This window comes from Gopherus evgoodei, chromosome 4 (genome assembly GCF_007399415.2).
Source record: "Gopherus evgoodei ecotype Sinaloan lineage chromosome 4, rGopEvg1_v1.p, whole genome shotgun sequence".
Classification (NCBI taxonomy): Eukaryota; Metazoa; Chordata; order Testudines; family Testudinidae; genus Gopherus; species Gopherus evgoodei.
In genome coordinates, this window is record NC_044325.1 from 63339982 (window position 1) to 63356872 (window position 16891).

General features: G+C 46.3%; 1 protein-coding gene across 1 annotated transcript; it reads left to right on the forward strand.

Moving 5' to 3' along the window:
- Positions 1–859: 859 nt before the first annotated feature.
- On the forward strand, positions 860–16758 carry RPUSD2 (RNA pseudouridine synthase domain containing 2). Its single transcript, XM_030559473.1, has 3 exons — positions 860–1404; positions 2490–2786; positions 11960–16758. The coding sequence occupies exons 1-3, from the start codon at positions 919–921 to the stop codon at positions 12782–12784; spliced, it is 1608 nt and encodes a 535-aa protein (XP_030415333.1). The 5' UTR covers positions 860–918; the 3' UTR covers positions 12785–16758.
- Positions 16759–16891: the final 133 nt, after the last annotated feature.

Below are 16891 nucleotides of genomic sequence, written 5' to 3' on the forward strand. Positions count from 1 at the left end.
TAGATAAAGGATTTCCAATGCTGTCTTCATCCCAGCAGTTTGGGGGAGCTACACATTACTGCATATGATACAAATCACACATGGGTGTAGTTTGGAGGGGAGTGGAGAGGGACAGTGCTTCCCTAAACAGAGGAGAGGCTTGGGGGTCATGTGCCACTCTCCACCCCTGATTTTCTGTGAGGGCCTAGCTGCAGGGGAGGGGAGTTCTAGCCATCCCCTGCTGTGCTGCCTTGATCCCCACTGGCCCCCTTATCTGCAGAGGGGGCTGGGTGGGGAGTAGGTTGCAGCAGCTACTTTGGGTCACTACTTCTGCAGCTGAATGCTGCCTCCTGTGTTCTAGTGCCCACCTGTTTCCTATACAGGTTACGTTGCCAAGCTTCCACGATTGCCCTGGAGTCTCCAGGAATTCAAAAATAATTTTTCATTATAGAGTGTCATGTGATGAAACCCCTGGGATCACGTCTATCCAAAACCGGCAACCCTACAACTGAGTGGCCGTGGGGCTGGGGGTATGGGATGGGGAAGAGATGGGGCTAGGGGAGGCAGCTGCAGGAGCATAAGGAGGCATGGGCGCAGCCACATCACTGCAGCAGCAGCAGCAGGTCTCCTCTCCCGCTCCAGCGGAACTGGCTTCAGCGTGCACCTGTGTGCCTGCGTACATGGGCACCCAGCCCGCCCCAGCACACTCCGCCCATGAAATCACTGAAGACGCGCCTGCCCTGCTCTTCCCACGCTCCCACCACGACCCGGCGGCGGCTACAAGCGCGTCCAAGAGCCAGGGCGGCAATGGAAAAGGGGCGGTATCTAGTTCGGGCGGGGGGGGTTCGTGGCGCTTGTGTTAAACGTCACTGTGAGCGGGCTGGGGTGATTGGCTGGGCTCCGGGGCCGTCAGGCGCCGGGGTATCCCAGTCCGAGGCCATGTGGGCGAGGCTGGCGGGGGTTGCCGATCCGTGGATGCTCCTTGGTGGCTCGAGAGTCTGCTGGTCGCTCGCCGCGCTAGCGCCCGGGGGCTGCCGCATGGAAGAGCCCGGCCCGGGGAGCAGCGGGGTGGGGGACGCGCCCCCCCCGGCCAAGAGGCGGCGGCTGCTGGCCGGGGAGGAGAAGCGGCCGGGCCGCGGCGAGCGCTACGTGCCGCCCCCGAGGAAGCGCAACCTCGGTGTGAGCTTCAGCGAGACGCACTTCGCCGAGACCCGCTACTACTTCGAGGGCGGCCTGCGCAAGGTGCGGCCCTACCACTTCGACTTCCAGACCTACTGCAAGGGCCGCTGGGTGGGCAAGAGCCTGCTGCACGTCTTCAGCACCGAGTTCCGCGCCCAGCCCATCGACTACTACCGGGCCGCGGCCAGCGCCGGCCGCCTGCGCCTCAACGAGCAGCCCGTGCGGGACCTCGGCATCGTGCTCAAGGCAGGTCCCCAGCGCCTCCGCCCGCCAGACCCTTACCGCGGCTTGGCACTGGAGCGGGCGGCCGTAGTTTACGTCTCGCGGTGGGGGGGGCGGCGTCGATTTGGTAATCTCAGGAATATGCTCCCCACCCGTAGGGAGAGAGATCCCTTCCCGCGTGCAGCGCCTCTCTCCCCCACCCGGCCCCTCACCTCTCACACTCCTTCCTGCTACCCCCATGGCCCCAGCTGGCCGCTCTGCCTCCCCTCTGGACCGCTGGCTCTCTACAACGGTTACGGCAGTCGGGGTCACTGCCTGGCTGTGTGTGTGGAGGAAGGGGTGTCCTGTTTCCCGCTCTAGAAGAGCCGCTAGAGCGCAAGCCTTCCGTCTAGACTACCAAAAAACTGCTAATTAAAACAATATTTTGAAATGTGTGTAGCTAATTTCAGATGACCTGGGGTGGGGAGGAGAATAGCCCACATAAAGAGAACCTAGTTCTCTAGTATGTCATAATGGTTTTTTTTGCTCTTCCATTCATATGGGAAAAGAAAATAATGTAATATATTTTGGCCACAGCCACGTTTAAACATAATTATTGTTTTGTATTGTGGTGGGATCCAAAGCTATATGCAGTGCAAACCTACAGGAAAACCAAGTCCTTTATCTGAGGAGCGCAGAATAAGGCTTTCTCTGCATGGGGATGCTTTTTAGTATAACTGAAAGTGTGACTTTAAATGAAAAGTGCTGGATGTAACTTCATGGTGGTATTTGGAGCTGTATTAGTTAAAATTTCAAGGCATAAGTAATTCACCTGCAGGAGTCAGGAAGGAATTTATCTCCCTCAGACTGCCTTGCACACAAGTGACCTTTTGCATTATGAGTCTTTCCCCCTTCCTAAGTACTAGGCATGGGAACATTATTTGAGATAGGATTTGATAAACCAGTATGTTTAATGATTATAATACATTCCTATTTTCCAGTATATTTTTAGCTGGTTTCTTAATGTTGGGTCCCACGTTATTCTGGAGGTGTTATTTATCCCTTATTTCTCATTGATCAAGGATATTTGGGGAAATCATATCTATTCTAATAATCTGTTTTGCTTGTAGAATAATGATTTTCTGAGGAATACGGTGCATCGCCATGAGCCTCCAGTCACTGCTCAGCCTATCCAGATCTTGGTAGAGAATGACGAGGTGGTTGTCGTGGACAAACCCTCGTCTTTACCTGTACACCCATGCGGCAGATTTCGACACAACACAGTCATCTTCATCTTAGGCAAAGAGCATAACCTAAAGGAGTTGCACACTATTCACCGGCTTGATCGCATGACATCTGGTGTGCTCATATTTGCCAAGACTGCAGAAGTGTCTAAAAGGATTGATGAGCAAGTTCGGCAGAGACAGGTGAGAGCTGAGGACTTAAGTGATTTTCAAAGTGCATCTTTCAAGAGCTCTTGAAGCAGGTTTGGTCCAAGTACAGGCTGTTGGCCAAACACAAGTCCCAAAGTTTACATTGCAGCCTGTGGCTGCTTTAACTTTTAATACATAAATACAGCTTATGTCTAGGGGCATTGCATTTTAGGACCTGTGGTCTCAGTAGGTCAGCGCTTTTTCTTTAAGATGAAGACAGGTGCAAATTACATGCACCCCTTGTGCTCTTGGTAGGATGCTAATGTGGTGCTCCACTAAGCAGAATTCGGGTCCCTCAGTAGGTTGTATAGTAGATAAGTGTGCTAGTTTGTGAGATAGTAATTGAAAGGCTATTGGTGTTTTAATACAAACCCTATTTCTGTTTTGAAGGGCTCAGATTCCCCTGTAAATGTTCTATGCAATAGCCTGTTGTGACATTACCCAGGGTGCATGCTGAACTGCTATGGCCCCTTAGCTCTCCAGCCTGGGATGCCTTTTACATTGCTTTGCTAGTGAACAGCAAACCTCTCCAGGCTCTGATCAATCACAGCCACCAGCATGCAAAGTCTCTATCAGCTGAGTGCATGAATGATGTGTCGTGCCCTCCATAAATAGATACAGGGCAACATCCGCATATTTTTGAGTACCTTCAGTAGCCCACAGGACCGCACAAGCTCATAAATTAGTCCGTCATTCCTACAAAGGGTAATGAATATGCATCAGCCTTTGTTGTCTCAAGTGGAGACTTCCCAAACACTTCAACCTAAACAAACTGGTTTAGATAAAACAGTATCTTTCTCTAAAAGCAGCAAAGAATCCTGTGGCACCTTATAGACTAACAGACGTTTTGGAGCATGAGCTTTTGTGGATGAATACTCACTTCGGGTATGGCTACACTTACAGTTTTGCAGCGCTGGTAGTTACAGCTGTGCTAGTACAGCTGTGTAGGGCCAGCGCTGCAGAGTGGCCACACTTACAGCACTTGCAGCGCTGTTGGGAGTGGTGCATTGTGGGCAGCTATCCCACAGAGCACCTCGTCCCATTTTGGCGCTGTGGCTTGTGGGAAGGGGAAGGAAGTGTGCGGGTCTTTCCGCTTCCTGTTCCAACGCCCCGTGGTGCTTTGCTACACATTCCGAGCAGTTTGGCGGCATTGTGATTCTGCAGCGCGATTTCTGCGGTTTTTGTTATAAATGGAGCCTGAGCTGCTGAGGACCTTGCTGATGAATGTTGCCAGCACATCACGCATGGCAGTGGAGCTATTCCTTCAGCTGCAAAGTGAGAGTGACAGTGACAGTGAGGAGTCAGACGATGATATTGAATCGCCTGACGGTGAAGACACTAAATTGCTTGTGGCAGCAATAGACGTGCTCAGCACCGTGGAACGGCGCCTTTGGGCTCGGGAAACCAGCACTCAGTGGTGGGATCACATCGTCCTGCAATCTTGGGATGATGAGCAGTGGCTGCAGAACTTTCGGATGAGAAAAGCCACTTTCATGGCACTGTGTGCTGAGCTCGCCCCTACCCTGCGGCGCAGGGACACGAGATTGAGAGCTGCCCTGCCAGTGGAGAAGCGAGTGGCTATTGCAATCTGAAAGCTGGCAACTCCAGACTGCTCCCGATCGTTGGTGAACCAGTTTGGAGTGGGAAAGTCTACTGTTGGAATGGTGCGGATGCAAGTTTGCACAGCCATTAATCGCACCCTGCTAAGAAGAACTGTGACTCTTGGGAACGTGCAGGACATTGTGGATGGCTTTGCAGAAATGGGTTTCCCTAACTGTGGAGGGGCAATAGATGGGACGCATATTCCTATTCTGTCACCACCCCACCTGGCATCAGAGTACGTTAATCGCAAGGGGTATTTCTCCGTGGTTCTGCAAGCGCTTGTGGATCACCGTGGGCGTTTCACTGACATTTACTCAGGATGGCCTGGAAAGGTGCACGATGCACGCATCTTTCGGAACAGTTCCCTGTTCAGGAGGCTGAGGGCCGGGACTTTTTTCCCAGACCGCAAGATCACAGTAGGGGACGTCGAAATGCCCACTGTGATCCTTGGAGACCCCGCTTACCCCTTAATGCCATGGCTCATGAAACCGTATACAGGGAAGCTTGACAGGAGCAAGGACCGGTTCAACTACAGGCTGAGCCGGTGCAGAATGACTGTGGAGTGTGCTTTTGGCCGTTTGAAAGCCCGCTAGAGGTGTCTTTATGGGAAGCTAGATTTGGGGGAAAGCAGCATCTCCACTGTTATATCCGCGTGCTGTACCCTCCATAATATAGAGCAGGGCTAATAGGGAGGCCCAGGAAAGGGCTTCAAGGATTAGGGATGCTTTAAGGGAGCAGTTTGATGCTGAGAGCCAACAGTAATGTTTGGTGCATTTGATGTGCTTTGCTGTACCTTGGGGCACAATATTTACCACTTCCAGCAATAATATAACGTAGTGAAAAAGAAAAAAAATCTTTTATTCAACATACAGTACATAAAAGGCAAGGGGGTTGGGTTGGTGGACTGTACATTCACAGGTTTGAATATGTCCTATTTTGATCACTATTCAATGTCTGCTGCACTTAGGATTACTATGCTGCAGGGTAATGGGGGTGGAGTGAACAGGGTAAGAATTATAGTTATCAGGGCTGGTTGGTGATCGTACAGGTGTTGGGGGCAGCTGGGGGTAATAAGAAACTGGCTGCTGGAGAAAGTTGTTTTGTGGAAATACTGGGGAACAAGAAAGAGGGCTTTGGGAGGGCTGTGGGTTACAACGGTACATATTTGTCTGCATGGCTACGAGAGACTCGAAAGACTCAGTTTGGCGAACCAGGAGGCTTATCATCTGCTTTGTGGTTTTTTTGGCAGACGATTCCTTTCTCCTGCTTTCTGTTTGCCTCCATTCATGTACACTCTGTCTCCATTCATACATTTTCTCTCTCCGTTCCTGTGTCTTCCTACTTTCTCTGTTGTAGTGACTCATAACTGATTTGATCAATTCCTCTTTTGATTTTCTGGGATTTCGTCTCAAGTTCTGCAATCTACGTGAGGCCAGTGATCTGGCTGCATTAGTCAAGGTCACTAGAAAAAAGAGAGAGAGAACCATGTAATACACAGAGGCTACATTGTTTATTATCACACAGTGAAGGACTTTTTAGACTTTTGGTGGCATCCTTCTCACATACCTCACATAACACAGAGAGGGCAGGGAAGCTAAAGTCATGGCGAGCAATGGGGTGAGTGGTTTTCCCCCCCGAGTTCCCCTTGGGAGTGGGAATTGACTGATGGGTCACTGGGGTTTATCTGCAATGGGTACAGGAGGTAGCTGGTATCCTGAACAGGGGACAGTAGTGAACAGGAAGGTGGCGAGCTGCTGGGGGGAGGGGGGGTTGGGCTTTGGTACGCGTTCACGCCGTCCTGCTGGTGGGGGGGGGGAACGCACCGCGGTGCTGGATGCCTGCTTGGAGGGGGGTGCATAACACCGGAGCACACCGCGGGGCTGGCTACGTGCTGGGAGGGGGGTGGGGAACACTGGAGCACACCGCGGGGCTAGCTACGTGCTGGGAGGGGGGTGGGGAACACCAGAGCGCACCACAGTGCTGGATGCCTGCTGGGAGGGGGGTGCATAACACCGGAGCGCACCGCGTGGCTGGCTACGTGCTGGGAGGGGCGGGGGTTAACAACAGAGTGCAATGGGCTGGGGAAACACGAACCTGGCGCCCTGCACTCAAGTATCCCTAAATTCTCAACAGGGTTTCCTACTGCCAGACATATCACTGCTGCATGTTACCTGGGAAGAGAGGGAGGGTCTTCTACAGCAATGTGGATACCGCCCTGGCCCCTATGCAGCTTGCCTGTGTGCAGCCATGGTCCCCCCACCCCTCGCTGCACAGTGGATCGGACGAGTTAGCCTGACCGGGACAAGGACCACGGTGGCTCTCCCGATCAACTTAAGAAAGCAAATTGCAAACGCTCTGGCTGCAACTTTTCAAGAGATTACCGAGGCAGATTACAGAGACATGATAGAGCAAATCAATGGGCTATTCCACGTTTAGGCATGCATGCAGGCAGCCATAACCCAAACCCTCCTCTCCCAAAACATAAAAATCTGCTTACCCCGAGCACGATCCTCAGTTTCTTCCTCACCATCAACTTCCTGCTGCTGCGACTGGCTAGCCTCCTCCTGGCTTGAGAAGAGCTCCTGGCTGCATGCCTCCTGGGACTCCGGGGTGTCTCCCTCCACGCCAGTAGCCTCACTGTCACCTTCCTCTACACCCTCCCCCACTTCTCCCTGCTCTGAACTCTCCATCGTGGTCCTCGGATTGGCAGTGGGGTCACACCCAAGTATGGCATCCAGCTCCTGGTAAAAATGGCAGTTTGTGGGGGCAGCTCCTGAGCAGCGATTTCCCTCACGAGCTTTGCAGTAAGCGCTCCTCAGCTCTTTTATTTTGACCCTGCACTGCAACGTGTCCCGTTCATGGCCCCTTCTCATCAAGGACTGCGATATCTGCCCATAGGTATCATAATTTCTCCTTCTGGAGCGCAGCTGTGCTTGCACAGCCTCCTCTCCCCAAACACTTATGAGGTCCTGCAGCTCTGCATTGGTCCATGCTGGGGCTCGTTTGGTGCGTGGAGGCATTGTCGCTGATTGATTGATTGAGTAATTGCACTCCACACCTGGCTGAGCAAACAGGAAGGGGATTTTTAAAATTCCCGGGGCATTTAAAGGAGGGGTCAGGTGAGCCCAGGACAGTGGAGTTTGCATGATTACCAGAGAGGCTTCTAAGGTATGCTGGGATACCTACTTATGCCACGGAGGTCAATAAAAACGCTGGTGGGTGTCTACACTTGCTGACCAGCGCTGGATCACCAACGCTGGATCCTCTACACCGAGGCTCGACCGGGTGTACAGCCAGCACTGCAACGAGGGAGTTGCAGCGCTGGCCGTGCTGTGCAAGTGTGTACACATCCTAAGTTGCAGCGCTGTAACCCCCTCACCAGCGCTGCAACTCTGTAGTGTAGCCAAGGCCTTCGTCAGATGCATGTAGTGGAAATTTCCAGGGGCAGGTATATATATGCAAGCAAGCTAGAGATAACGAGGTTAGTTCAATCAGGGAGGATGAGGCCCTGTTCTAGCAGTTGAGGTGTGAAAACCAAGGAAGGAGAAACTGGTTCTGTAGTTGGCAAGCCATTTACAGTCTTTGTTTAATCCTGAGCTGATGGTGTTAAATTTGCAGATGAACTGAAGCTCAGCAGTTTCTCTTTGAAGTCTGGACCTGAAATTTTTTTGCTGCAGGATGGCCACCTTAAGGTCTGCTATAGTGTGGTCAGGGAGGTTGAAGTGTTCTCCTACAGGTTTTTGTATATTGACATTCCTAATGTCTGATTTGTGTCCATTTATCCTTTTCTGTAGAGACTGTCCAGTTTGGCCGATGTACATAGCAGAGGGACATTGCTGGCATATGATGGCGTATATTACATTGGTGGATGTGCAGGTGAATGAACCGGTGATGGTGTGGCTGATCTGGTTAGGTCCTGTGATGGTGTTGCTGGTATAGATATGGGGGCAGAGTTGGCATCGAGGTTTGTTGCATGGATTGGTTCCTGAGCCAAAGACTGGCCTGCCACCCAAGGCCTGTGAAAGTGTGGGGTCATTGTCCAGGATGGGTTGTAGATGCCTGATGATGCGTTGGAGGGGTTTTAGCTGGAGACTGTATGTGATGGCCATCCTCGCCCACAGACAACCTGCCAACCTGAAACGCATTCTCACCAGTAACTGCACACTGCACCATAGTAACTCTAGCTCAGGATATTAGGAATGTCAGTATACAAAAACCTGTAGGAGAACACTTCAACCTCCCTGACCACACTATAGCAGACCTTAAGGTGGCCATCCTGCAGCAAAAAAAAACTTCAGGACCAGACTTCAAAGAGAAACTGCTGAGCTTCAGTTCATCTGCAAATTTGACACCATCAGCTCAGGATTAAACAAAGACTGTGAATGGCTTGCCAACTACAGAACCAGTTTCTCCTCTCTTGGTTTTCACACCTCAACTGCTAGAACAGGGCCTCATCCTCCCTGATTGAACTAACCTCATTATCTCTAGCTTGCCTGCATATATATATACACCTGCCCCTGGAAATTTCCACTACATGCATCTGATGAAGTGAGTATTCAACCACGAAAGCTCATGCTCCAAAATGTCTGTTAGTCTATAAGGTGCCACAGGATTCTTTGCTGCTTTTACAGATCCAGACTAACACGGCTACCCCTCTGATACTGTCTTTCTCTAGTTAATAACTTGTTTTAGATTTTAAGTAGGGCTGTCTATTGATTGCAGTTAATGCACGCAGTTAATGCATGCAATTAACACAAAACAAATTAATTAGATTTTAAAAAGTCACGATTAATCGCAGTTTTAATCACACTGTTAAATAATAGAATTCCAATTTATTATATTTTGGATGTTTTTCTACATTTTCAAATATATTGATGTCAGTTATAACACATTAAAGTGTACAGTGCTCTTTTTATATTATTTTTTATTACAAATATTTACACTGTAAAAAAGATAAGAGATTATAATTTTCAGTTCACCTCGTACTAGTCCACTCATTCTTTCTTGTTCAGCCAATCACTCAAGACATAATTTTGTTTATATTTATGGGAGATAATGTTGCCCCCTTCTTGTTTAGCGTCACTTGAAAGTAAGAACAGGTTTTTGCATGGCACTGTTCTAGTCGGCATTACAAAATATTTGCGTGCCAGATATGCTAAACATTTGTATGCCCTTTATGCCTCAGCTTGTGGGCTCTAAGGTTTTACATTGTTGTCTTTTTGAGTGCAGTTATGTAAAAACAAAAAATAATAATTCTACCTTTGTAAGTTGCATTTTCACGATAGAGATTGCACTACAGTACTTGTACGAGATGAATTGAAAAATACTGTTTCTTTCTATCTTTTTTGCAATGCAGATATTTGTACTCAGATAATAGAGTACAGTATGCTTTGTTCTGTGTGGTGTAATTGAAATCAATATATTTGAAAATGTAGAAGAACATCCACAAATATTTATAATAAATTAAATTGGTATTCTTTTATTTAACAGTGCAATTAAAACTGAAATTAATACACAACTCTTTTTTAATCTTGCAATTGTGATTTTTTTAATAGTTTGATAGCCCTAATTTTAAGTGATTTACACGTGATAAGGCATAAACGTCAGAGTTGGTTACAAAAGAAGAAAAAAGATAAACACGCAAGCAAATTCATAAACTTTACCAAGGTTAACAAGTTTAAAAGCAAAAAGTTTTTCTCTCACCAAAACTTTCAGTAGTCTGTACTGGCTGGAAAAACGGCTAGGCCAGGACCACTTTCCCTCATAGGTGTTGGAACTGGGGGTTGTTTCTCTGAAAATATCCACTCAATATGCAGTGGCAGTCAACAAAGTGAACAGAATGTTGGGAATCATTAAGAAGGGGATAGATAAGAAGACAGAAATCCATAGTACACCCACATCTTGAAGACTGCTTGCCAGATGTGGTTGCCCCATCTCAAAAAAGATATATTGGAATTGGAAAAGGTTCAGAAAAGGACAACAGAAATTATTACGGGTATGGCATGGCTTCCATATGAGGAGAGATTAATAATAAGACTGGTCTTTTTCCAAGCTGAAAAGCCCAACTGAGAGGGGATATGATAGAAGTCTATAAAAATCATGACTGGTGTGGAGAAAGTAAATAAGGAAGTGTTGTTTACTCCTCATAATACAAGAACTAGGGGTCACCAAATGAAATTAATAGGCAGCAGATTTAAAACAAACAAAAGGAAGTAATTTTTTCACACAATGCACAGTCCATCTACGGAACTCATTGCCAGAAGATGTTGTGAAGGCCAGGACTATAACAGGGTTTTAAATAGAACTAGATAAGTTCATGGAGGATATGTCCATCAAAGGCTATTAGCCAGAATGGGGAGGGATGGTGTCCCTAGCCTCTTTTTGCCGGAAGCTGGGAATGGGCGACAGGAGATGGATCACTTGATGATTACCTATTCTGTTCCCTCTGGGGCACCTGGCATTGGCTCCTGTCAAAAGACAGGATATTGGGCTAGATGAATCTTTGGTCTGACCCAGTATGGCCATTCTTATGTTGAAGTGGTTTCCGTTATATACAGGGTTAACAGCTTGGTTCGGTAACTCTCAGCACCACCACTGTAAAAATTGTTCCAGTACCCCAGCTCTCCTTAGTTTAGTGATGCACCTTGTGTCTTTCAAGTGATCGTCTATGAGTAAAGATGGGAGAGGAGAGGTATATAGAGGCATTTTTCTCCTTTATACTCTGACCCTTTGCACTGGAAAAGTCTTTGCTGGGTCATGGTGTCAGGCAGTTCCATGGCATATGTGAACTGCCAGCTGTCCTTCAGGTGAATTATACATTTCTTGTTTACAGCACTTGTGCTGGTATATCTCTGATGAAGCAGGTAATGGCCTTTTAGCACCTAAATGATGTCTTTGAGAAAATGGTCTGCGGGCATTACCCAGAACTACAGTGTATTTCAGTAACAATTCTATAGTAAAATCTCATAACTCCATATACAATGTTGATGCACAAATTTTGACAGGACAGTATTGTGAGGTATCATTTGAAAACTCAATCTACTGAACAAGTCATACTTTGTACAAAATATATCATAACCATATAAAAATGCTGAACATGGGGTATAGGGTGTCACACCCACAACCTGCCAATCCCAGTTGTGGCACTCTGGCTTTTAAGATTTTCAGCAAGGGCACAAAAGTAAGGGGCGACAACAAAAATCTGAGAATAAATCTTGACATAAATTTGGGTTTAATATTAAAGTAGTTTCCTAGGTCTTAGTTGAAATGTTGAATTATGAAGTTATCAAACTCCATTAATAAAATACACCTGAATGGGACAGAAGCCACTGTAGGGCTAAATAGAAGACTTCACTTTATAATGAGGTACACTTGAGATGCTTGTTTGCTTCTCCTGTTATCTGCAATCCTATAACTGAAATGTCTGAACTTCCCCACATATCTGTAAGTGAAGGGGAGGGCAGGAATAGTTAGTATTAAGCTTAATGTAGCTGGAGCTCAAGAGCGATTTGCATTGAGTCTGGATTGATGTGTTTCTGATGTTTGCTCTGTTTTTCCTTCTGTAGCTGGAAAAGGAGTATGTCTGCCGCGTGCTTGGGGAGTTTCCAGAAAATGAAGTGACCTGTGAGGAACCCATCCTGGTTGTTTCTTACAAAGTGGGCGTGTGTCGTGTGGACCCCAAAGGCAAATCCTGTAAAACTGTCTTCCAAAGGCTTAGTTACAATGGCAAGACCAGTGTGGTCAAGTGTTTTCCATTCACGGGTCGCACCCACCAGATCCGGGTCCATTTGCAATTCCTGGGATATCCTATTGTCAATGACCCCATCTACAATATGGAAGCCTGGGGTCCTACTAAGGGTAAGGGTGGTGAGATTAATAAAACAGATGAGGAGCTTCTCAGGGCTTTAGTGGAAGAACATTGTTCCAAACAGAGTTTGAGCATCCTGGACATTTCAGAGGAGGACCTGAAGCCCATTGTGGGAAGTGAAGAATGTGACCGTTCAGATTACTGTACTAAGACAGTTGAGATTACACCTATAAGTGCAGACTCCTGCAGAACTGAGGACTCTAAGGATCAGAAAGAAGCTGAAATACTGGCTTGTTTGCCAAATTATGATACCAGACCAGAAACACATGAAGCAAACCCTGAAGGCACTAGTTCAAGTGGGAATCAGGATGGACTAAACCCTGAAGGAGCTAGTTCAAGTGGGAATCAGGATGGACAAACAGAAGAAAAGGACCCTCTGTGTGAGGAGTGTAAAATAGTAAGGCAGGACCCATCTCCTAGGGAGCTGGTGATGTACCTGCATGCCTTACGCTACAAGGGAGCAGAGTTTGAATACAATTCCAAGATGCCAGACTGGGCTCTAGAGGACTGGGATGAAAGCTAAGAATAGATACTGAGACTTTTGTGTTTCATTTTAGTTGTGTTGGAAGGAAAGTATTTGCTAAAATCCTGAACTTGTGTGTGGTAAAAATACCTCATTGGAGCTATTGCGATCTTCCATCATTATTTATTGTGTAGTGCCTGGATTTGTTTGTGAATTTTGAGGCAGTGGGAGGAGTTCTTCCTGATCAGTCTTGAGAACTCTTTCCTAACAATGAACCTGCTGACACCTACTGAAGGGAGAGATGGTTAATCCAGACACCTTAACTATGTTTTCCTTTAAGATAGTAACAGTAATGGGTAAAAATATTACTCAAAGGTGGGAAGCTTGGAACAATTGCTTTCTCTTCTCACCACGCGGTGTTCGGGGTGCATCCTTGTTTGCAAATTGAATGGAGTTGCTTACTAAATGCATACAACTAAGACAATCAGCATCTTGGCTCTTTTCCTGTATGTCAGTTATCTAACTCGTCTTTCTGGGTAAGAGTTGGTGAGATGTTCGTCAATCTAAAATACTTCAGGTGTCACACCCAGATCAGTTTCAGTTATGTTCTTAGTTTTGTTCATACCAAGGCACTGTGCAGGCTGGTTCTTTTCCTGCCAGGTTAATCTTCATTCATTTTATCTGGAGTTCTGTTGCATTGTGCAGTTCTTGTCAATAAGACATTTCCATCCTCTTTGTGTTTCCAGCTTCCTTTTTTTTTTTTTGGTTCCAAGATGGAGCACAGTCTGTCCTTAAATCAGCTTTGCAAAATTCCTTGGACAAGCATACTGCTCCAGCTAAAAATTCAGTAGCCCAAAGAAATGGTCTAATTTGCTGTTAGAGTCCATATCTGTAGGTACTCCCATCCAAAACAGTCTCTACATACTTTAACCGGTCTCTTGTTTTCTACCTCCTCCCATATAGTTTCTCTCCTTATTTCTTAACCCCCATCACGCTCTATACTGTACATCTTGTACTGTGCATATCTTTTCTAACATATCTTAACCACTCCCTTCCATGTACCCACACATAGGGCTTAGAAAGCTTAACAATACATAATAGCCAGAAAGCTAAGTCTGATATGGAAGATGGCAGGGACTTGCTGTTTCAAGGATGGCTCTACTCCACCCTCTTTTGGCTTTTTGGTTGTTCTAAGCAGGGATGTTTCTACTATCCTAGCCTTCATTTTGCAGCTCCCAGCCTCAGTAGGAGGTGCTTCAGTACCAGCCTGTGCTGTTGCTCAGAGACTTTGTGAGTTGCTGCAGAATGAAACACCTGATTGCAGTAGAGATACCAACAAGATATAGGGTTCTGAATAGTAAAAGTAAAACTGAAAATACCTAGGTTAGTTTTCACTTTGCTGCAGCTTGTTCTGAAAGTTCTAACCCACAGCTGAGGTATTTCAAGAATTAGAGCACGCCATCTGTTTGTGTGTGTGAAGACTTTAGGATGTAAAAAAATGTTAACCTTGTGTGGCTTTTTTTTTTTTTTTTTAAGGGCGGGACAGTGATGTTCTCACCGGGACATTTCCTATTTTCCATGGCAAAGTGGATTTTTCCATCCCAACCTTAAATAATAATGCTTATGTTGGTAGATGCGTGCTAGCTCCTTTGTACTTGCCCTGCAGTGGACAGTAAACCCAAACCTGTAGAACCCAGTGCATTGCTGGTAATTTTTTTGTCTGATGTTAGGAAGTCTAGAATGTTATTGGCTTATTCCAAGGATGCCAAGAGTGCATCTAGACTAGAAAAAAGAGTGTGGGGATCTTGGCCAAACAAAAATCCTCTCTCATTACCCAGTGCTTTGTTTGATCAACATGCATAGTCCTTTGATTATTACAGCAGCACTTAGAGGCCTTGACCAGAGCCTTATGTGGTATGCATTGCCCACACATAATAAGATAGCCCCTGCCCTGATAAGGCTTACAGACTAACTGTGAACATTCACATCTAATCTTCTATTTGCCCAAACTGGAGCCATATCTTCAAAGAGGGTTTCTTCAGTATTCATAATCTTGACCGTGTGAAATACAAAGGTGACAAAGTAAGAAATGGCACAACTGCTACTTTACCTAATAATTTACGCGTGTTAATGCTAAGTGCTTTCTTTATAATTCTGTGGCTATAGTGTAGGAGGGAAGTACAGAGGCTCCATGATTTACCAACTAGTATGTCACATTGCCCCATTCTGCAAAATGAAAGATCATTAGCATAACAAGAGAGGAGAAGGGTTTTTTTAACTCTGGTTTATCTTTGCTGACTGAGATGTTGAAGAATGTGTTGAATTTATCATTCTGCCGCTTGAATAAATACATCCAACAGAGGTGGTCCTCTAGCAACACCAGGAAAGACCAGAGTTGCTGAGAGTGATGCACATACGAAAAAAACCAGCCACCCTACAGCATTTTAAATAAATAAATATATAACTATATACACACTTTTTAAAAATCCTTGGTGGATCATTGCATAAAGCTGATGGCAAAGAACAAAGTGCTATTTTATAAATCTGGGCAAACCCTTCCATCCAACCTTTGATGAAACTAATTTTGAGCCTGAAAGCTCCAGCTGGAGCTCTTGGGGTTTCCATACTTCCTGATGAGGGAATGGCAGCCTTGCCTCAAGCTGTTGCTCTCAGGATCTGAACTCCCAGTACCTTAGGGAGCGTGGAAGTTCAGAGATCCCCATCTCCAGTTGGGGCTTCCAGGCTGTCTGCCACTGAGCCAGACTCCCCAGTCAACTTGCACCCCGGATGCCTATGCTCTTATTAGCTTGGGGAGCCAGCTGATGTGGGAATTTGGTAGCCCTAGGTTTGCCATCCATGTGGCCAGGCTGCCATGGAGCTAGTGGACCATGGAATCCCTGGTAGCTGCTGTTCAAGACTGAATGGTAGCCTTGAAAATGACCCTTTGATATCTGCTATTCAGTGGCGGGAAGTAGTGAAAGTGACATGAATTATATCAGTTTCACCAAGCAGTTACCTGGGAGCTATTTCCACAGGTGCTGGAACTAAGTGATACCGCACCGCCAACCTTGAAATGGTTTCTGTTATATACAGGGTTTACAGTTCAGTTTAATGGCTCTCAGCACCCGCCCTATACAAATTGTTCTGGCACCCCCTGCATATTTCATTTTGAAAACACTGTTTCGGTGTTTCGGAAACATGATTTTTCAGAATCTCCAGTTCAGGGGAAATTTTGAATGTTGAAATTTCCTATGACCTGGAAATTCCAAATTTCAGCCAACCATAGTCCCAAATTTAATTCTGCTGTCTCCTCTATTTCTTCTGTAAGAGGATCACCACAGGAAGCAAATCCCTTATAATGCTAAAGTGTGGAGGTAATTTATGTTCCTGTGTGGTGAACGGCCTATTGTGGAAAATGTTGGGGAAGGAGTAAGTACAAATAATGTTTTGAGTGCTGTGTCTTAGCTTCATTTTTTTTCTGGCCATGCTTAAGTTACTTTTAAGGCCTTAATGCACCACCATATTATCTAATGTATCCTGTTGCTGATAGAGAAACTGACTCTGATTACTGGCCACAAAACAACTTGAACTGTGGGAGGTTAAGGTTTATTATTCAAGCATCCTCTCTGTGAGCGTCGCAATTCATTGTTTTATTTGAGTTAAAAGCTGCTGTCTACGTTACTGTGTGTGTGCATGCGTGCATTGTAATTTGTATGCAGATAGATTGGACTCTGCACAAATCTGGCTGTTTCCTTTTTATGAAGATAAGTGAACATAGCAAAGGCAATTAAAGGTGGTGTAATTAAAGATGTCAACATGTTTACCATAAACCCTGCTCTATAACTGGTTCAAAGTGTGTGTGTGGAGGGGGTGGGAATTCTCAGCTAAAACCATGGGGTAGGGGACCTTGGTGACTGAGTGATTCTGTGCGTGTTTTGTGTAGGTGGATATGATGCTTGGGGAAAGTGAAGAATGTTGAGATTGAAGTTCTCTCTCTCTTCTCCCCCCCCCCCCCCCAACAGGTACAGCAATGACAACAACAGTACAGGCTTCTCACCCACTCGCTAATGTGCCTTAACAATGATCTGAAGAGGCTGCTGGCTAGTCAGTCTCTTGTGACTCATTCATTCCTGGCCCTCTGTGCCAAACTGACAACAAGGGGGGCTA

What these genes read in the sequence shown, in the direction of transcription:
- RPUSD2 (XM_030559473.1), top strand. Translation starts at nt 919, where the DNA reads ATGTGGGCGAGGCTGGCGGGGGTTGCCGATCCGTGGATGCTCCTTGGT. An exon ending in ACCTCGGCATCGTGCTCAAG is followed by an intron (nt 1,405 to 2,489) that starts GCAGGTCCCCAG and finishes TTTTGCTTGTAG; the next exon opens with AATAATGATTTTCTGAGGAA. An exon ending in AGCAAGTTCGGCAGAGACAG is followed by an intron (nt 2,787 to 11,959) that starts GTGAGAGCTGAG and finishes TTCCTTCTGTAG; the next exon opens with CTGGAAAAGGAGTATGTCTG.